General features: G+C 37.6%; 1 protein-coding gene across 1 annotated transcript; it reads left to right on the plus strand.

Annotated features, from left to right (window-relative positions):
- The first annotated feature begins 5,234 nt into the window (after positions 1-5,234).
- LOC113780566 lies at positions 5,235-6,884 on the plus strand. Its single transcript, XM_027326358.1, has 4 exons — positions 5,235-5,846; positions 5,930-5,993; positions 6,059-6,163; positions 6,544-6,884. The coding sequence occupies exons 1-4, from the start codon at positions 5,235-5,237 to the stop codon at positions 6,882-6,884; spliced, it is 1,122 nt and encodes a 373-aa protein (XP_027182159.1).
- The last annotated feature ends 15,247 nt before the right edge of the window (positions 6,885-22,131 follow it).

The raw sequence follows: 22,131 nt of genomic DNA on the forward strand, positions 1-22,131 counted from the left end.
TTGAGTGAACGGAGACTTACAGGTTTAGGTGCCTAGTCGTCGGATCGATTGGCAGTGTCACCTGTTTCTCCTTCTCTCCTCTCTAACAGCTCTTGCTCTAGGGAAACAGACAAAAGAAAGGGTTTATTTTCCTGTCTAGGTTTTTAATAAAACCCTAAACCTGGCACTACTTACTAGTAGGTGGCTTGGGTAAGAGTTTTGCTTTATTAGCCCCCTTATCCCAATCCTACAGTTATTTTCTTTTATTTTCCTTTTTTTTTTGGGCATAGCAACTTTATCTTTTTAATTAGTTGAGAAAATAAAATCATAAAAATTGGTGCCAACAATCGTGGGTTTCACACTTACCCTTTTCCATAATGCATAATGCATAATTTAAACTGAAAAGAAATTTATTTAACTATGGTTGGCAAGCAACATCAATAACTGAAAGTACAAGGACTATGTTTCAATATATATCCACCTACCAACCCTAAGATTCAAAGTTTTGGTCGCACACAAAATTACTGGTTTCCTCTGCGAAAACAAGATGGTGATATGGGAAGAATAACCGATACAAATCTGCAAGTATCCCAGTTCTCAGCCTCCAATTCAAGCATGTTAGATACAGTAGAATAAAAAATTTTCATTTTCATAATTGAAGCATGCACACACATATATCAATGACTGGAGCTTCATTCAATTTTCACAACAGATCGATTGAATATAGTTTAATGTTAATACAATAGCCCAATGGGTTTAAGGACCTCTAAATTTTGTTTGTAATTCTGGATATCCATTCTAACTGTTATCTGCATATCTAGTAAACGAGCGAATGTAAGCGTTAAAATGAGTGGTTGTTTTGCTGATGTGGCAATGTGTGATTGGGTGGAGGGTGGTCACAAGGAGCTCACGTGATGAACTTGGCATAATCAACCAAACGTGTTGAACTTGGCAACCAAATGACAAAGAGACAGATTCTTCTCCCTCGGTATGCACTGTGGCTTATTTGTTTTTTATTCATTATTATTATTTTTTAGCTTTCTTGATGAGGTGTTGGGTCAAGAGGTCTGTCTCTCTCCCTCAGAAAGCCCCACTTCTTCTCTCCTTGTTCTTGGTCATCATCACTAAGAGGGTCAAGACGTTCAATAAGTTTCAACCTTAACTCTGAGTGAGGAACAAACATCCCATCAACTCATAAAACCTTAACCAAGGGTCATCAAGACAGTTAATTATAGAAAATTTCTCATAAAAGCACCACGCACAATTTTTTAGGCATGAGATCACCTCTCACATAAAATATCAGTAGATTACCAAAATAAAACATGCTCAAATTGAATTTTTATACTAAAATTATTTTTGAAAAATTTCAGCATACAAAATCGTTGATGAAATGGTGAGGAGAGCGATAATTACTGAACTCTCAAGGAATTCAAAATATTCTAATTTAAACAATTTCAATACTAATGAGTATTGGCCTTTTTTTTAATAAACCACAGGTATCGCATCCATTTTAAGGCTTGTGAGTAATCATATTTGAGTCTAGTGCGGCCCCTTGTGGAGGAAAATCTTCCATTGTTGTTTTTTCCATTCTCATATGTTTTGAATTCGAGATCTCATGATTAAGGGATGTGAATCCCTTCCACTTGCAACAACATCTATTTGTTAGTATTGACCTATAAAACAATCGAAGCAGTTCAATTTTTATCTCTAGCACATATGCAATCTTATAATAGTCATGGAATCAATGCGAAAATTTTGAATTTGCAGTAGCCAAAATCATGAAATGCAAAAATTTTTCTTTTAATTTTTTTTATTTGTTCCTTTCTTGTTTCAGTGCAGAAATCATGCATGGTGTAACTTGGCTTCACTCGGCATATTTTCTATTCTCATGTATTTCGAATATTTTGCATGAACACATACTCTTTTAGCTTCTGAGATTGATACACTTATTTTTTAAGTAAATGTAAATTAAAATTATTCGAGTAAAGTCATGCAATGCATCTCAATTGATAGACGCATGCAAGAATTCCACAAGGAAGGACAAGTTATGCAGAAAAAATTTGATATTTGTCTCCAAAATTTACAACTTATTACTGGTGTAAAGTTGATTGTTTAGAGATATGCAACACAATCAAAGTCAAGACACGAAATTATTACACATTTAGTAGTAACTTTTTTTTTGAGCAAATGATAAAGATTTTTATTGATTACTGTAGTGGAGCTTGCACACATGAGCAATCATCTCTCCTCATATTACTATTTTTACAATATTCAAACATACCTCTACACAGACAGACATTTCTAGTCCACTCCCCATTCCATTACAAGTTCCCAAATTTGTCTTGTTCTTGGGAATCCTGACCAATCATTAACTACAGAACGTACTGCTTCTATAATAGTAGTGGCAGATTTAAGGTGGGGGCACTGGGAGGCATCGGCCCCACTGTCCCCCTTAAATTCCTATAATACCTATATAAGTTTGATATAATTTTAAGTGTGCCTTCAGAGTTTTCTTAGAAAGGATGTGAAAGAATTACATGGTTTTCTAAATTAGTTAATGAACTAAAATTGTTTAGTTACTTACATTGAGAAGAATATGCTTTGTGAAATTCAAAATGAGAAGATTATAAATTGTTATCAAAATATGAAAATTTGTCGTGAACAATTGTATATAGTTTAGTTTATTTTTCTAATAAAATTATTATTACATTAATAATTTTGAGTTTGTCTTTTTATAGTTTTCATGGAATATATGTATCATTTGTACTTGTTGGTAATTTTTTTTTTACTTAAAAACCTAGAAAAAAGAATAGGTAAAAAATTTTAGTGTTGTTTTTGCCCCCACTAAGAATTTTTTTTGGCTCCGCCACTATATAATAGACTTTAGTAGTTGTGAACATACAAACGGCTTTGACTGAAATATCACTTCATTTCTAAATCTCCAGATGTGGTAGACAATTGCAGCCAAAACTAGTCTTCTCAGGTGGTCTGCAAAGGAATTGTATCTCCAATGAGATGCTAACCAGGTAATTTCCTCATCCCAAGAGTAAGTTCCTCTGAACACCAGACACATGTTCTGCACTTTTGTCCATATTGGTCTCGTCATACAACAATTAAAAATAGATGGTTTATGTTTTTTTCCTCCCTTTTACAAAGCCCACACAAATTTGATGATAAAGAAACTTTTTATTTTTGTAATCTATCCAGCATAGAGAGCTTTTTCTTACATAGCAGCCATAAAATAAAGAGCAAATTATCCCAGTGGCCACTAAACTTTTGCCATCGTCGAGTTTTGGTCACTCAACTATTAAAAGTCTGGTTTTGACCACCAAACTATATAAAAGGTAGACGCGAGGCCATTCTGTTAGATTTAGTCGTTAACTTCGTCGATGTGTCTCTGCGCAATTTCCAATACAAAAGGTAGGGTCAATTTAGGAAGTCAAAAATATCACTTGCACCTCTTCTTCCTCTCCCATGCATCTATTCTTCTTCTTCCTTGCATAAACCCAAACATCAAACAATTGACAATTAAAGAAAAACGCAACAACGAAGAATTTTGGGGGATTGAGCGATAGCAGAACGGGTTGACAAACAAGATCTTCATTTCCTGGAACGATGGAGTGGCCCAAGTGGGTGATTAGACCAAGGGGCCAGCATTTTGATCCATCTAATGCATACGGTAAAGTTTAAAATCCTTAAGTTTGTTTAGTTATCCACATCCCAGAATAGATTGTGTGTTTCATGTATGTATGGGCTACATTTTATCGTTGTTTTGGCTTTTTGCAATAAAGTATAGAGATTTCATAGTACACTGATTAAAGTATTCTTAATGCTGGAAAAAGGGGTTAATAAATAATTCATTCATTGAATTTGGGTTTACTAGTTTTGACTAAAATTTTAATTTTTTTAACTAATCGCATGTCATGCAGTGCCAGGTTCTTCTCTCTTCACCATACGGATGTATTATGGGGATAAATTTAATTGGCAAAATTACAGATACATTGATGGGCATGTAGATTATGTTGATTTATGTGATGCGGAAACAATATCTGTGCATGAAATAAACTACATGGTGGATAAATTAGGGCATTATGGATGTATGGTGTATTACTATGTTGAGCCTGGAAAAGATTTTCAAAGTGGGTTGAAGGAATTGTCTACTGATAAAGCCATTATCAGTTTTTGCAATTGGGCTTATAAGCATAAAATCATTGAGGTGTACTGTGACCACAAGTCAAAGAATGAAATCAAGATGATGGCCACAAAGTCCCTTCCTTCTGATCTAGAGCTAAGTCAAAAAGCCGCACTCACTATCGAGGAACTTGATGAAAATGGAAATGTTATTAGGGAACCTGGATTTGAACTAGTGCCATTTACAAGATCAATTGGCAAGATAGATGTTGGGAACTCTTCTAAAGAGAATGTTTAGAATAATGGGGATGATAGGGATGCAAATAATAGAGGAAATATAGATGGCCAAGTGGAGACTGATACTGATTCGGATGGAGACTGTGATCGCTTTAGTGCTGATAGGGATTTCTGTAGGGATGAAGAAATGTTAGAAGAATTGATTGTTGAGGGGCTAAAATCTGGTGTGGATTCTTCAAATACAGAGCAACCTAGATCTTCACAACATCCCAATTCTAATGATGATTGTAATAATGCTGCACAACAACAAGAATCAGTTGCAGATGAGCTAGGCAGACAACAACAAACAGCTGGGATGGATCCATGGTCACAACAATAAGGACTTGAAAATGAATTTGAACATCAGCAACAGCCTGAGACAAATGAAGAACAACCTACGGATGTGGAAACTGGAAACCAGCAGTCGCGGAGGAAGAAGCAAGTTAGAAGGAGAAGAAACAACAATAGAGCATCAAGAGAAGAGGCAACTCTTCATTTAGATGATGTCCATGCATTAGATAAAGACACAGTGGTGACTGAGTTGCATAGTGATGCTGGCTCCTCAGATGAAGAGAATGATAATGACTGGAGGAATAGGTATGTTGACTTCAATCCGGAGAGAGATCTAAAAGACCCTAATTTTGAGTTTCACATAGGAATGAAGTTTGAGTCAGCTGAACAGCTAAGATTAGCTGTTAGAACATATTCCATCATGAAAGGAAAACCAGTAAAGCCATACACAAATGAAAAAAAAAAGGTTTAGAGCAAAATGCAAACCTCCTTGCCAATGGTTTGTTTATGCTTCAGTTGAGAGGGAACTTGGGACAGCTAATTTGGTTGTTAAGAGCATGAATAATGAGCACACAAACTGTAGTCATGTATGGAAGAACAAAAATATTTCTGCTAAGTGGCTTGCAAACAAGTACATGGAGAGGTTTAGATGTAATGTTGAAATGCCTCCAAGATTATTAAGACAAATAGTTGATGAGGACTTCAAAGCTGAAATTTCAAAATGGGTGGCATACAATGCAATGGCAATTGCTAAAAAAGAGATTCAAGGGAATGCAAAGAAGCAATATAAGGACATATGGAGATATTGTGCAGAAATTAAAAGGACACACCCAAATACCACAATGGAAGTTATGTTTACTCCCTTCAGACAACCTGGATGCAACCCAAAATTTATGAGACTTTATTGCTGTTTGGGACCATTAAAACAAGGCTTTCTTGACGGTTGTAGGTCCATTATTGGGGTTGATGGATGCCACATAAAGGCTGAATATCGGGGACAGCTGTTGACTGCTATTGGAGTAGATCCCAACAATGGATGGTGGCCCATTGCTTGGACAGTGGTTGAGAGGGAAGCAACTGAACAGTGGAAATGGTTTTTTGAGCTGCTGAAGAATGATTTGCAGATTGAAAATGGGTATAGCTACACATTTGTTTCTGACCAACAGAAGGTATTAACTCCTTCCTTTTGTATATGCACTGTACACAGATCTGTTTCAGTTTACTAATGCCTTTTGTTTGTAATAATGTATAGGGTCTTGATCGAGCATTATCTGAGGTACTACCAAACAGTGAGCACAGATACTGTTGCAGCATTTGTATAATAACTTCAAGAAGAAACATCGTGGACTTGCCCTGAAAACAAAATTGTGGAACATTGCAGCAAGTACTACTGAGGGACTATTCAAGAAAGCAGCAACAGATCTGAAAAAATTTGACAAGGAAGCATATGAATGGGTGAAGAAAGCACCACATCCCAGTCATTGGTGTAAGACTTTTTTTTCAAAACATACTCGATGCGATATGTTGGTTAATAATTTGTGTGAAAGTTTTAATGGTCATATCCTTGAAGCTAGGCAGCAGTCAATTATCACAATGTTAGAGTCCATTAGGGTATTTCTGATGGAGAGGTTACAGAGAAGGACAATTGCAATGGAAAAGTTTGAATTGTCCATTGGCCAACTAATTAAAAAAATAATTGATGATAGAGTGATAGAATCAAGGCAGTGGAGGACCATTTGGAATGCTGTGGATGGATACCAGGTTAGGGGACCAAGAGGGCCCAGTTTGCTGTTTATTTAAAAAAAAAATCGTGCACATGCAAATTATGGGATCTATCAGGTATTCCTTGCTGTCATGCTATTACAGCAATTCATAGAAATAATGGCGACCCCTATAAAGAGGTGTATGACTGCTACAACAGAGATCTGTTTCTAAAAATTTATAAAAATGTTTTGTATCCTATCAATGGACAAGTAATGTGGCCCGAAACTGATGGGGTGGATCTTGATCCACCAGAAAGGATAGTGCAACCTGGCAGACCTAAGAAGGCCAGGAGAAAAGATCCTACTGAAACTCAAAAGACTGGAAACAGGTTGCGGAGAAGGATAGTCATCCATTGCAGAAAATGTGGTGTTGCCGGCCATAATGCAGCTGGTTACAAGGTGCAGCAACAAGACATGAACCAACAACAGAATCAGCAGAACTAGGAACAGGAGCAGAATCAGCAGAACCAACAGCAGCAGCGTGTTGCTAAGAATATGCAACAACAACAGCAGAACCAACATCAACACCAGAGTCAGCATTATTAGACCCAACAGCAGCACCAGAGACAGCATCAGACCCAACAGCAGCACCAGAGGCAACATCATCAGACCAAACACCAGCATCAGATGCAGCATCATCAAGCCCAGCAACAGCACCAGAGGCAGCATCAGACCCAACAGCAGCACCAGCAACACCAGCAGTAGGATCAATATCAGCAGCAGCAAAATCAGCAACACCAGCAACAGGATCAACATCAGCAGCAGCAGGATCAGCAACAGCAACAGAATTAGCAGCAACAAGATCAAGAGTATCAGCAGAACCAACAACAACAGCAATTACAATCTGCTGTTGAGGAAATTGAACGTGCACAGCATCGACAGCAGGAAGAAGTTGTACAAAACCAACAACAGTCTCAGAGCCAAGGGGCTCATCAACAAAAGAAGACAGGAAAAAGAAAGTTAACAAATTCAGAAAAGGGGCAGATCAATGCCAATTATGCATATTTAGGTAAAGAACCTCCTTTCACTGTTGGAAATTGGAGAGGAAGATGGAGTAGAGCTGGTACTAGAAGAGGAGAAACTTCAGTAACAACTACCAGAGGACAACCAAGAGTCAAAAGAGGATCAACATCTGAAAATTGAAGAGGAAGTAAAGCTATAGCTAGATTGGGACATAATTCAACTACATTTTGCCTTTTTGTATGAAGTTTGTTTTGGATTTGATATGCTGACCTATTACGAACATGGTCCATATGTACAAACAATTTATTTTGTCCAATCTACGCAGATTGTTCTATGTTAATGCAGCACTTCTGTTTAGTTCTTATATCTCTGTCATTGATTGATGAAATTAGTAGAACTGAAATGTGTTGTTTCAAACCTTTTTTGACACCAAATAATAACTATTTATTCATGTGAACAATTCAACTTTTATACATCAAAATATTTATACAGAGGGGTACAAAAGGGGCTATATAAAGCCATTTGCCATTTCCCTTTCAATATACTACCATTACAACCAATTGATTAGCTATTCTTCAGTGATTTTCAACGATGCCACAAATTTGTAGCATACCACCAGAATTATCTATTCTCCTAACAAACATTGCTAAGACAACTATTAGCCAAGGCAACACTGCACATCGAATGAGTCGCTTATTGGCTGATTTGTACTTGGCAATTTCAGTTTCAAGTGGTTTCATTTTACCCTCCAATTTCACAGCTTTTGCTTCCCACTTTCTTGCAGCTTTTTCAAATTCAACCATTTTTTCCTGCATTCCATTGATCTTTCTGAGTAGACCCGGTATAATCATTGTAGATCGAGCGCACATTTCATCATCTATCCAACCCCAATAGCCACAGCCATCCTTCAAAAAAAAAAAGACAAATTCATTATATTTCTTACACAATAATAAATTAAGTATTTAAAAAGATGTTACAAACCTCCCCCAATGCGCATTTGGCAAATCTTCTTCCCGGATTTTGTGCAGTCCATGAAGTTATCATTACTGTCTTCATCCCACAAACACAAGTAGGCAAAATGGGTGCCATCGATGTAGGTGGCATGGATCTTGCTGGTCCGGTTCTTGGTGGCGTTGATCTTGGTCTTACTTTCTCTAATCCAAGTTGGGCTTCTTCCATTTCCTTCTCTTGTAGTTTCTCTCGGGTAAGTAACAAGAAGAACAAGAAGATCTATTTTCAACTTCCTAAATTAACCCTACTTTTTGTATTGAAAATCGCACAAACGGACAGATCAGCGAAGTTAACGACTAAATCTAACAGAATGGCCTCACGTCTATCTTTTATACAGTTTGGTGGTCAAAACCAGACTTTTAATAGTTGAGTGACCAAAACTCGACGATGGCAAAAGTTTAGTGGCCACTGGGATAATTTGCTCTAAAATAAATGCATATCTTGGGATAAATCCTTTCTCTAAACTAGTTTTGCCCAAGTTACTTCCTCTCTTGATCCACGAGGCTTCTTCACGGCATTTTTTGCATTGAAAACTCTAGAAGAACTCCCATTCCACACAACTTGATCCTCAAACATTGTCAAAGGAACAAGGCACTCTGGTGTAGCTTCCTTGAACCTCTTAACTTCTGCTGTTGCTTTCCTGCCTATAGGCCATCTCCACCTCCCATCCACTATAATTTCTGATACAAGAGTATGTGGTTTGCATCCAAAGCTGTATAGTAAGTTGCCCGTAAATCTTTTATACAATGGCCCAAGGGGATGCCATGTATCAAACCAGAAACTGATATTATTTCCATTGCCCACAATATGCCTGATGAAAGGTTGAGCCAAGCCTCTAGTCTGTAAGATCTTCCTCCAAACCCAAGAGGTAACATTTGGAATCTTTGCAACCCATAAAGACCGGTTCTTTAAAAGGATGCTATGCACCCACTCTACCTAAGTGTCCCTTTTACTGCTGATGTTCCATATTAACTTCATAATCAGGCATCTATTCCATAGCTCAGTATTATACAGGCCCAAACCACCTTTCTGTTTGGGTGTACACACTGCACTCCAATTTACTTTTGCCACATACATCTGCTTTACCTCTCGTGCCCAAAGAAATGAAGCCGATAGACTGTTTATCTTTTTGGTCACTGCTTTTCGCAAGATGAAAACACTGCACCAATGCAAATATATTCCAGATAGCACTGCTTTTATCAACTGTTAACGGCCACCATAGCTCAACTATTGATTTTCTGCTCCAGCTTAATAAAGATTGGCTAATAGTCATTATAGGATAGTCTAGAGTTGATTAGTGGAAGGCCCAAGTACTATAGAGGCAATATTCCTCTCAGCATACCCATTATATTACACATAGTTGCAGCTTCCTACCCATTCAAACCAGATATATAAACCCGACATTTTTACAGGTTAGGTAGCAACCCGGACATAGCACCAAACTCATCCACTGTTTTCTTCATTGTATCAAATGATTCGGCTGTAGCTGCAGATATAAAAAATAAATCATCAGCAAAAACAAAATGAGAAAGCTGCAGCTCTTGACATCTAGGATGAAAGTCAAACCCCAGAGTTTCTATGTTCCATGCAAAAGTTGCTGAAAACATTTCCATACAAAGTAAAACAAGATAAGGAGACACGGGATCGCCTTGTCTCAATCCCCTTCCACTCTTGAAATACCCCGCCAGAGAGCCATTTGGATTCACTGAGGATAGTGCTGTTGTTACACATACTTTTATCCAATTGATGAACTGATCTGGAAATTCCAGAACCTCCAATGTGCCAAATAAAAATTTCCAATTCAAAGAATCATATGCTTCATTATATCTAGTTTGAGCACAGCTCTAGGCTTTCCACCTTCCTTGTGGTATCCTCTAACTATGCTCTAGGTTTTCCACCTTCCACCTTCCCTATGCATCAATAAGACATTATCTGCCAGTCGTCTACCTTGTACAAAAGCACTTTGCTGGTTTGCCGCAAGGCTAATCATTACTTTCTTCAATCTGCTGGTCAATATGGCAGAGAAAGCCTTATAGAGAGAACATTACAGCTGAGATGGGCCTGAAACCCTTCATTTTGTATAGCATTACTCGATTTTGGGATCAATGAAATAGTAGTAGAGTTCATAGGGTAGTACATGTTAGACTTCTGAAAGCAAAACTTTAACGTTCTAACAACATCCTCCCCAACTACTCTCCAATTCTTTTTAAAAAACTCTACAGCTAGTAGTAACTTATTTTTGAGCAAAAACAACTTTTAGTAACAACCAAAAACAGGAAATAGTCACAATCGGAAGTAATATGACAATTGCAGCAAAATACTGAATACCATCACTTGATAAAATCTATACCCCCAATAAGCTATTAAAAGAACAAAAGACTTTGCTGTAATAAGTCACAATAACTTTATGGTAGTGTAACGTGACAATTTTCTCTGTCCTTTTTATGTGCTGGATTATTCAGTATATTGCTGACATTTGAGTACGTCCAAAATCCAAAAAAAAAAATCACATGAATTAAGTGTAAGTAATTGTAGGATTGATCTGATAATCACAAGAAGATTTCACAATAAATTCCAGACATGGATTGAAGAGAGAATTGTAGACTAGTAAAAGATGCAATATATATTAATAGCTGCTGTCCTCGAAAACCTTTCATTGGAAAGGCACATGTCACCAAACAAGTTGGGCCAAGGATTTCAAAGAAACTTAAAGATAGTCGCATGATGCTGTGAGTACCAATGGCAGCTGATAATTCCATTCATGGACTGAAGAAAATGTTCAATTTTGGAATAAAGCAATGTTAATGTAAGTTTTTTTTTTAAAGAAAACTAAACAACTTATGAAATAGAAGTGCTGAGAGAAGGGGGACAAAAAAGAATGGCTGAGAGGAATTAATGTACAACTTAGATATAATCCTTCCAAGCAATTGCAAACTTAAATACATACAAGAATGGACATGATTCATACTCTTTCATCTAATCCAAACTTTGAAGCGTTAGTAAATGTTGAAAAGTTGGAACTTGTAACAAGTGTACACTTATGTTGGAAACTCCAGTCTTGCACACGTTATTCAATTTATACGTGTTTTTTGGGACTTGTAGGTGGGTAAAAGTAGGTGAGAAACAAGCAAGGGGATTCGATACCCTTTTCTCATAGCTTAATTAAACTTGCTAGTTTACTACTCACCATTGACTCAGTAACTTGTATTTAACACCACAATTAATACAATTATGTGCATGATCATTATGCTTAATGACAACTCATGCTGCATTGACAGGGGCCAATTCAGTGATAACATAAAACACAACCATTGTCATCCTCCTCAAAGAGATATGGAATCCACAAGTATTGCCTTTATATGGGCTTCAATTCTTCGTTGATTAGTGAATTCATCTCCACGCTGCTTGTAAACAACTTTGCATAATCTTGCTAGATTGAGAATCACTTTGAGAATTTTTCTTGGAATGGTAGTAAGTCTCAAGCATTGCTCATTTATATCCTTCCAAGCATCCACAGCCATGTCTTCAAACTTCTTCATTGCCTCGTCCTCGGATACATTATAGTCCTTCATGTAGCATCCAATCGCCATGCCACTGCCCCTTTCTCTCTCAAACTTCAAACGTGAAGAGTTTAAATAGATTAAACTTTTGAACCATACTGAAAATATGAATTTCTAGAACATATACCCAAAACGATGTGAGAAATCTAGAACCCCACTAAGTGCACAACAAGGTACTAAGATGTAGTTCACAAAATTGACAAGTCCTAATGCATTAAACAAGTGGAATCATGACCTTTGATACTAGGTTAAATTGCATGTAACATGTACATTTCTAAAATCTTACATGTAGTTTTGCACAAAACTAACAAGACATAGAATTAAAACAGGTGTAATCACGACTTAATAGTACAGGAGCGAATTTAGGATTTTTTTTTTTGAATTTTTTTCTAATAAGAGAGGAGTTGAATTTAAGAAGCAAAGAAGGAATAGGGGATTAAAATCTAATACCTCTAATTGAGGGTTTTGCCAATTCTTGCATGCAAACTAAATGCCAAAACATATTCAAACCTTGTAATTGCCGACGCCATTAAGCAATCGGGTATGTTTTCCTAAAGCAACAAAGAGTTTAGGATGAGTTGGCATCCAGTCCATAACATCCTTTGTGGCACTATCGATGCCCATGAAAGCTACAGACGCTAAAGGATAATATGCTGTTGTGATCAGACCATTGCTCAAATAATCAGCAAAAGATGGCAATTCACTTGCAAGAAATCACTTTGACTGAGCAAAATTCGTCCTCACGTATTGTTTCCACTGAGTTAAACCAATGAATGCATGGAAATATTGGCTAGTAATGCATCAAGGATTCAACTTACAAAAAATTTCATCTAAAACTACAAGAAATATAGTTCATTAGCAACATGGTGCCATACTTCATCTATATACTTGTCAAACACACAGGTACTTTGTTTTTTTGATAAATCTTCCTCAAGCTCCTTATTAAAATTCAAAAGTATCATATAAGAAGTCTTCAAGTAGTCTGAGAGCTGCTCAATTCCATTTCCATCCCATCTGAAAGCAAAGCGAAATTCCTTTGTTAATGCACATTAACATGCATTATCGTGCTAGAGAAAATTTACAATTAAGTCATTCTACTTTTCCTTTGTGAGTTCGTAGTCCTTTTTCTCTTTTTTCTTTTCCTTTTCTAAGTGTGATTACAACATTTATCAGGCATGCAAGTTTGGGCAAAACCTTAAGACAATATGCAACTTAGGAGGCATGGCTATATGCATACCTTTCCACAGCTTCCGTTAATATTTTGAGTTCATCAAGAGTGCCATAAGCATCATAGGTATTGTCAATTATTCCAGCAATAGCTATTGCTTTTGCCAAAGTCATTCGAACAAGAGAGTGCCGAGGTTCATAAATGGTTCCAACATCCCAAAAGTAGCATTCCACAAATCTATCCCTTGCATATGGAACTTTTGATAGGATGTCCAGTTCCTTTCCCCACCTACATCGTCATGAATGAAGAAAAAAAAAGAAGAAGAAACATTATATATCCATTACTGAAGCTTTCTATAAAAATATGGGAATATAAAGAGACATTTTGAATGATACTTATGACAGAAATTGAAAAATCGTATTTCTTTTGGTAGTTTGTGTTGACAATAATTCGGTAATTCTAAGGGTGTAGTTAATTAGATATGAATTAGGGTCCACACAATTTAGAAAGACAATACTAATATAAAAATCTCATATTACCAGCCATTTTTAGCAATAAAGAGAAAAATTACTTTAGAAAATTTTTTTTGTTGCTTTAGAAAAAAAATTGCTGTTAAATGAACCTAAAATTGCACCAAGCACTTAATTAAATAAACTTTTGCAGGTAATATTCATAACAAACTCTGTTCGTTAGGAAGATGGTGCGTCCAAGGAAGCACCTTAATATCTCACAAAGGTCTTGTTTATTCAGCATCTGCGACAAGTGATAATCCAATTTGGCGAGCCGTAATAGTAGTTTGTTATTACATTCATCTTCCTCGTACATGGAGATGTAACAATAAGCCTCATATCTTGGTATGCCCTTATGGAATGGCTGCTCAAGGGCATGTTTCACTTGTTTTGCAAGAATACTAGAACCCATATGGGGAATTTCAGGTGTCAACTAGGTGGTTGTGAAAGCAAGAACTTCTTCTAAAATTTTGTCTTGATGTGCTTTGACCTGAGCAGCTTCATATAGATTTAGGAGACCTCTTAAGTCGCTGTATAAGGAGTCCTTGAACTTACCATTAGGATCAACGAATTGGTTGAAAATTCCCACTTGGAAATTATTTAGGCAATGGTATGTCAGAGAAATCACATGTTAGTGTTAGTACGCACTTTTGAATCAGTGAATTTAGTAAGTAAATTGTATACCACAAGAGATATTAAAACCATATTGCCTGAAAAGTCGAAACTGAAGTGCTGCAGTAGATAAATCATATTCTAGATACCTTCCCAAGTTGGTAGATAGATTGAAAAGCTGTTCTAGTTGATTTTGAATCTCATCGTCAAAGTGATACGAGATACCGAGTCGTTCTATTTTGTCAATGAAATCCAATTTTTGCATCATGGTTGTTCCTGTTGCCAGAAGCATGCTCATCATTTCTACCTTCAAAACTTCAATCTCTTTGGTGTACATTTCATATCCCTAAATGCATCTCAAAAATCTTTCTTCAATGATATTGTCAAATTAATCTTGTTAATTTTCCTTGAAAAACAAGAATTCTTAGACATTAAACAGGCAAAGACATATCTCGTACCCTAAAACACTAATAAAAAATCCTTCTGCCTGCAAATTAATCGAGTATCTGTAACAATACGCAATGATGTCATAGGGAAAATAATAGGGGATCAATGATATGTAAGGTCGTCATAAAAGCCTAATAGGAAAGGAAATGTCGCATGAGTCCAGGTAAAAGTTTTACATTAAAATACGGAAAAATGAAAAGGACTTAAAGGTCAAAATGGGTAAAACCCATACAGTTGAATCGGTTGTCCACTAAGATATTATGTTTTCTTTTCTGAAACTCTATGTTATTTAGATGATTAATTTTAAAATCAACAAAAAAAAAAGTTGAACCACTTAAATTGAGAATTAGAAGCTCATCTAAATAACCCACTAGTCTGGATCTAAAAGTATTGCTAATTTTGTCTCGTACTCTCCAAAAACAATAAAATCTTCTTTTTGTTCTCATTGGAAAATAAAGAATTTATTAAGGCACAACCATGTTTGCATTAACAACGGGAAATATAGAGGATGGAGGATGATTGTGACAGCCCCACCTCCCCCTGAGGCGAACCAGAGGGTTCGGCGGACCGCCTGCCCAACTCTCGTTGAGACTCAGTCGTTCACTACATTCCCCAATTAAAATCAGAATAAATTCACAAGAATAAATAGGACAATGATCCAAAACTTAAAGCGGCATTTATATACATTGCTATCCCAAAAGGGAGTATCAACATCGAATATACAAAGGTTCTCAAGCCTTCATACGTCCAACCCGTGCCAAGCACTAAGGCGAGAACCAAAATAAAAGAAACAAAAGAACTATACTGGCTAGTCTATATCGAGCTCACGTCCTTGCTCGCATTCCCCTGCAAAGGAAAACAAAACTAAAGCGATGAGCTAAAAGTTCAGTGAGGTTCCGAACACATAATCAAATAATCAATCCAGTTCAAGAAACATTTACAGGAGAAAGCGATAACAACACATTCATTAAAAGGATACAGGCTCACATGGAGCTATTCGTTTGTTCGTTCGTTCATTCTCCTGTCATTCCCCTTATTCCTCCAATCATTAAAAAAAATACATTTTTGTAAGTAAAACCCTCGTTTGCATTGACATTCGTTCGTTCATTTCATTCACCCCCTCCTGGACGTTGGTCAGGCTCCACCCGACAACAAGGTAATACTCGAGTATACCAAACGTTCACACCCAGGGTCACCATATCGCCCGACCGAATCCGCTTCTGGCTCGAGTCGATCGGTAACGAAGGGCAGGGCCCAGTTCAGCCAAAAGGCATACATCATGCACAACTAGCATTTAATCATTTAATCATTGAAAATTTCACATTCATTTAGGTCGAGTGCGATAAAGTACACACTCGCCTAGAAAACTCATTTGAAGCAATCAGTGAAAACATTTAACATGTTATCATTCGTTCATAACAAATCATATAATCAAGAACAAGCCACATAGTCAATGAAAATATAACAAACAAGGAACACTCACCTATGTACGCAAAACAACGTGCAAAATATTATTTCGGATATTATCCTTAGTCACCGAGAAAATCTAAAATTAAACGAGAAAGAATATTACAGCTCATCTAGCACCAACAATTAGGTGAAATCAAAGAAACTCAACAATTGATGAGTAGAACGTATAAAAAGAGTTTAAAGTGAAACGAGGACATTTGGACCTGTGGACAAAAATAATTAGGGTTTCGTAGACCAAACGTAAAACCAAACTAAAGACAAGTCGGAATCCAACTAGATAGGCTAACAAATACTGTTTTCGGAATCGTTTCGGAATCGTCTCATATTCAAGTAGATATTATACACTAAAGGTCTTAATGAAATTCTTGAAAAAAGGAGGTCAAAATACCCAAGAAAACCCTAAACCACTCCTCTTTATTTGGGTAAGAGTAAGTACACATTTGGAGTTTCCAATTGAAGAAGGATCATGTTTTAAGATGGAAAACGGTCATAGTATTAGTATTTGCCAAACGAAAAATATATAAGTTCAAATAGAAACTTAGCCCTCGAGCGAAAATTTGGCCAGCACGCCCTTTGTATTTACCTATTTTCCAGCCATTTATGACTTCATTATTTTCCTCAATCAATCCCAACATAAATAGCCAATCAATAGGCTCAATGTCATGTGATTACCAAATCAAGCTAGGACATGTGCGGAAATGACGTTTAGGTTGGAAAACAAAAGGCAGATTTGCTGTTGCTTAGCAGAACTAACACAACTGAAGCAACACTAGTCAGATTGAGGTGCAATGTAGACCGTTTCGAAGCTAAGAGAAAGGGCTACAATGTTGAAGAAGGCAACTCAGTCCAGTTTGCAATGTATCTAGGTCAAATTTATCAAAACAACCCCAGATTTTCCAGTTCGCAGTTCAACTAGCAGTTCTGATTCATTCAATCATATCTCAGCACATACAACTCCAATTCAAGTGATTCCAAAGCCATTTGAAATCTAAGATACAAGGCTATAAGTCTTAAAAAGATATCAACAACCAAATCAGTAGTATTCCTGGTCAAAACAATCAATTACAAAAGCTGATTAGCATGTTCGGATAGAAACAGGGCAGCAGGGGTATTTCCATCTTTTCACAGGCTACGTTGCTCCGATTGAGTTGAAATTTTGTAGGCTACCATAAAACATCATTATCTACAACTTTCATGTTTTATTCTAAGGTCAAATCGGCCTCTAACTAGATGTAATAGTACCAGGCAGAATTGGGGAAAAATGAAACCCTAATCTGGAATTTTCCGCACAAAGTGGAAATTTTCCGCAATTAGCTACAATTTACGCACAATAGCTTCATTCTAAGCTATCCCAAGTCATCACCCATGACCACACAATATTAAACATATGAAAACAGAAAAATTCAAGAATAAATATAAAAGTCACCAATCTCAACTAAAAGTCATGAAATCTTTCACCAAATCACATCTTTGACTAACACAAGCTACCAATTTAACATTAGTAAGACCAAAGAATGAACTCCTTAGCTACTCACCTTACAACTCAAGAGAAGAGTCAACTAAGCACCTTTGTTTCTCAAACCACTTCACCAATTACCTCAAGACCACTTAACAAAGGGATTTTATGGAGTGATTTGAAGTTTTATCGGTTTGAGTTGAAGATTGGAGCAAGATTATGAAATAGGAAGTTGGAGGATTTTTTCCTTTTCTTGAGCAAGAGGTTCGGCCAAAGGGTAGCAAAATGTGATGAATTTTTGGTCAAATTTTTGATTAAATGGTAAAGTAGGAAAGTTAGTCAAAGTCCAAGAATAAATGGCATGGTGACACTTGTCACCTTTTGGCCCTAAAGCTTATCCTTTTTCCCCCCAATGCTAATCCAACAATAATACAACTAAGTAACCTCTTATCACCTAGTAAATTAATCCCGGTATACAAAACATAACCTAATTGGTCGAATTTTTTCGAACTTTCCGCACTAGCGGGTCCCACGTCCGATATACGCTCTTAATTCTAAAAAATTAACCGATACTAGAAAAATCATCTAAAAACTATATTTACTCATACAAATTTCCTGGAAGATTTTCCTAATAAAGAAAATACAGAATAACATGCAATTAATTAACATAAAACCTACAAATTAAGAAAATGTACGGGTTCTCACACCCTCTCCCCATTAAAAAATTTCGCCCTCGAAGTTTTTACCTTCAGATGGCTCAGGAGTTTGTTGGTTGTCTACAGCATATACCCTTGCCGGTACTTTTGTTCGGCTCCCTCTTTCATTCGCTTGTTTTGATTTAGTACTCTCCAGTTGTTGGGTACTACTTTCACGTAACTGTTTCCTCGGACAGTTGCTAACCTGGTGGTCACCACTTCCACAAATCAAACACTTCTGCCCTTTCCTCCAACAATCACTCTCAGTGTGATTGGCTTTTCCACAGTAGCCACAAGTCAATGAGGAAGCCACTTGTTGGCTTGTTTGAGAAATCTCCCCATGGCCTACTTGACTTCCTTTTGTGGATCGTTCTTCTAATGCCCCTAATGTCCATGGTGGGCGGGGTAAAGAGTTCACTTTTTGCACTTTGAAAGGTGCTATCGATTCACTTGATTCCTCAGTCACACTACTAGGTGTACCCCTTTTCCGATTTTGGGAGGCTTTTATCTGTGCTTTTGCATTCTCGATTCATTAGGCTTTCTCAAGAGCCTCCGTAAACGTATTCACTTGAACCGCTGCTAGTGCTTCTTGAATTTCCAGATCCAATCCCTGTATAAATCGTCTTACCCTTTTCAGATCCGTGGCCACTAATTCGGAAGCAAACTTGGATAGTTTGTTGAATTTCGTTTCATATTCGGCCACACTTAAGGTTCCCTGGCGTAGTCCAATAAACTCATCCTCCCTCCTTTCTTGGACTAAAGGTGGGAGATACTTTTCATTAAATTTCCTTAGGAAGTGTAACGACCCCATTTTCCCCTAATGCGAACCAGAGGGGTCAACGGGCCGCCTGCCCAGCTCTCGCCGGGACTCAGTCGATCACTACAGTCCTCAAACAAATACAAGATAAAATCTCAAATATAAATCAAATGTTCCAACATTTACATATCAAAAGCGAAGCGTCCACGCTTCCGCTGCGCCGCTCAGATCCTTGATCACAATTATTATACAGGAGGAAGTCCAAATCCAGAAATTACACATCCAATCACTTCTAAACGTTCAATACAATCCCAATATGAATGATTACACAAAAGGAAATCAAAATTCAATCCATACATGAGATAATCCAGGATTAAACACACAAGCCCTTCCTTCGCCTTGAGCCCTGTGGAGGGGAATAAAACATTTTGGGGTGAGCTAGAAGCTCAGCGAGTAACCAGTAAAATCAGTTATCAAATCAGTTTCACAATCGTTCTTTTCAATGATGTCATAGATCAATGATGTCATAAATCAATGATGGAGTATCAATAATTCAAGAAACATTTACAATGGAAAGCGATAGTAACATTCATGAAAGGATACGTTCGTTCTCCTGTCATTTCATTGCATTCTTTTCGTTTCATTCGTGCATTCATTCACACCGTCCCTGGCTTTTGGCCAGGCTCCACCAACCTACAAGGTAATACTCGAGTATACCGAAACGTTCACCCAAGTTCCTAGTCGCCCGACCGAGTCCGCTTCTGGCTCGAGACGACCGGTAACAAGGGGCAATGGCCAGTTCAGCCCAAAAGGCTTACATTCATGCGCAAGTAGCATTGAATCATTAATCCTTGAAAATTTCACATATATTTAGGTCGAGTGCGATAAAGTACACACTCGCCTAGAAAACTCGTTTTAACAGTCATTGAACAATAAGAACAAGACATTAAGTCAAGGAATACAGTAAACAAGGAACACTGATATGCAAGTACGCATGATATGTAAGAAAACAGTTCCAAAAGTAACTTTGAAAACAGTTCAAATGCAGGAAAGCGGTTCAAAAGTAAATTTGGAAACAGTTCAAAAGTAAAGAATGCAAGAAACGGTTCATAAATAATTTTAGAAATAGTTTGAGGTCACTCACCTCCACGGCTCCGAAATCATCCAATGGCCATTCAGCAAGTTCCAAGTAGTACTAGTACAAGTCAAGATAGGGCAAAGTCTGGAAAACGTCATTTTGCGGTAATGGCACAACTTGCACTACGATTATCGGATTAGGGTGTAAGACCCACCATTTCGAAGCTAAGAACCAGGGCTACAACAATGTAGAAGGCCACTCAGTCCAAATCCTAGCACAACTAGGTCAAAAATGCAGAAAACCAAGCAGAACCGCAATTGCAGGTTCCCAAATCGCACAATGCTGTAATTCGTCTATCTCAGTCTACACAGGTCCAAATGCATTGATTCCAAAAGACATGCGGTAGCTAAGACATCCAGCTACATTTCATCAGAAGACACCAACAACAAAATCCAAACCAATTCCAGTCAAAACAGACAATTACTATCGCAGTTCGGACATTCTGTTCACCAAAAACAGCAACAGTAAAAACGGCATAACTCACTCTATACTACTCCAAATGCCCTGAAATTTTGCAGGAACTTCAACCTCATCAATAACTACAACTTTCATGTTTTGAGCAAAGTCCAATTCGGCCTCTATCTATGACCTAAAATTTCGGACAGAATGTTCAACCAAGAACCCTAATTTTCCAGAAATTCTTCCAAATCCAAAATTGATTGCAATTGCCAATCATTTACATCCACTAGAGTCATAACCCCTTATTACCAACCATCATAAACAACCACAATATCAAGATCACATTAAACCAGAAAATGCCTCAAAAAAAATAAAAACTTCACCATATTATCCATAAGCAAGTAATAAACCACAATTTCCAACTCTATAGCCACCACAAACCATTAATTCACCAATACTAGAACAAAAGGAACTTGTATAATCAACTCACCTCAAATTCAAGAGAGCTACCAACTTAGAGCTTCCCTTCACAAACCAATCCATCAACCTCTTCAAACCTCCCTTAAGAGCCCTTGTGTGGAGTGAATTGAAATTCGATCGGTGAAAACTCAAGATTCAAGAGAAAATTGAAACTAGAATTTGAAAGGCTTTTCTTTCTTTTCTCTCAAAGCTCACGGTTGAGCAGGGACAAAAATGAGGACAAAAAGCAACCCAAACAAGATATTTATGAAGAAAAACTGCTGGTCAAAAGTTGACAGCCGGACTGCCACGTCGCAATCCGGCCGGAATCTGGCCGGATTTCCGGCCGGATTCTTGGCCGGATTCGAGGCAGTGGCCGACTTCATTTTTTTTTCAAAATGGCAAGGCAATCCGGCCAGCTATCCGGCCAGAAACTGGCCGGATTTCCGGCCGGATTTGGCCCCTGTGCTTTATCCAATTTTTTCGTTTCGTTTCCGAGTTTAAAAGCTGTGTTACTCCGCTCGAATAACAACGATATATATAAAATGAAAACCCTCCGGCATACGGGGCGTCACAGGAAGTTAGCCCATGTCCATATAGTTTGTTCTCTTTCCCACTTTGTCTTAATCACGTTCCACCATACTCGGACCGATCCTTCAAATTGAAATACTGCAAAGTTCATTTGCCTTTGTTCGGTATGGTTCAAAGCTGCAAAGATGTTGATCATGGCCTCCAACCACTGTTCGGCTACATCCGTATTAGACCCTCCAAGGAATTTCGGAGGAGCAAACTTCTGAAACCTCTCAAGAGCCCGATCTTCTCCTATTTCAGGGTTCGGAGGTTGATTCACAATTATTTGACCCTGTTGGTCCACCAACCTTGCTAAGATGTTTGTCATTTGTTGAATTGCCGTCGCCATTTGGTCCCCGGCTTCAACCCTCGGTCCTTGCTCTTGTGCAGCTGTTGTTTCTCTTTCCTCTCTTGGCTCTTGAGCTCGTTTATTCCCACGGCTACGTCCACGTCCACGACTACGTCTCCCGTCCATCT

The sequence above is a fragment of the Coffea eugenioides genome, chromosome 8 (assembly GCF_003713205.1).
Source record: "Coffea eugenioides isolate CCC68of chromosome 8, Ceug_1.0, whole genome shotgun sequence".
Lineage (NCBI taxonomy): Eukaryota > Viridiplantae > Streptophyta > Magnoliopsida > Gentianales > Rubiaceae > Coffea > Coffea eugenioides.

Bases quoted from the DNA above. Each gene is read 5' to 3' on its own strand.
- LOC113780566 (XM_027326358.1), top strand. From the start codon at position 5,235: ATGAATAATGAGCACACAAACTGTAGTCATGTATGGAAGAACAAAAAT. The intron at 5,847-5,929 runs GTATTAACTCCT...AATAATGTATAG, and splicing joins TTGTTTCTGACCAACAGAAG to GGTCTTGATCGAGCATTATC. The intron at 6,164-6,543 runs GTAAGACTTTTT...ATGCTATTACAG, and splicing joins ACCACATCCCAGTCATTGGT to CAATTCATAGAAATAATGGC.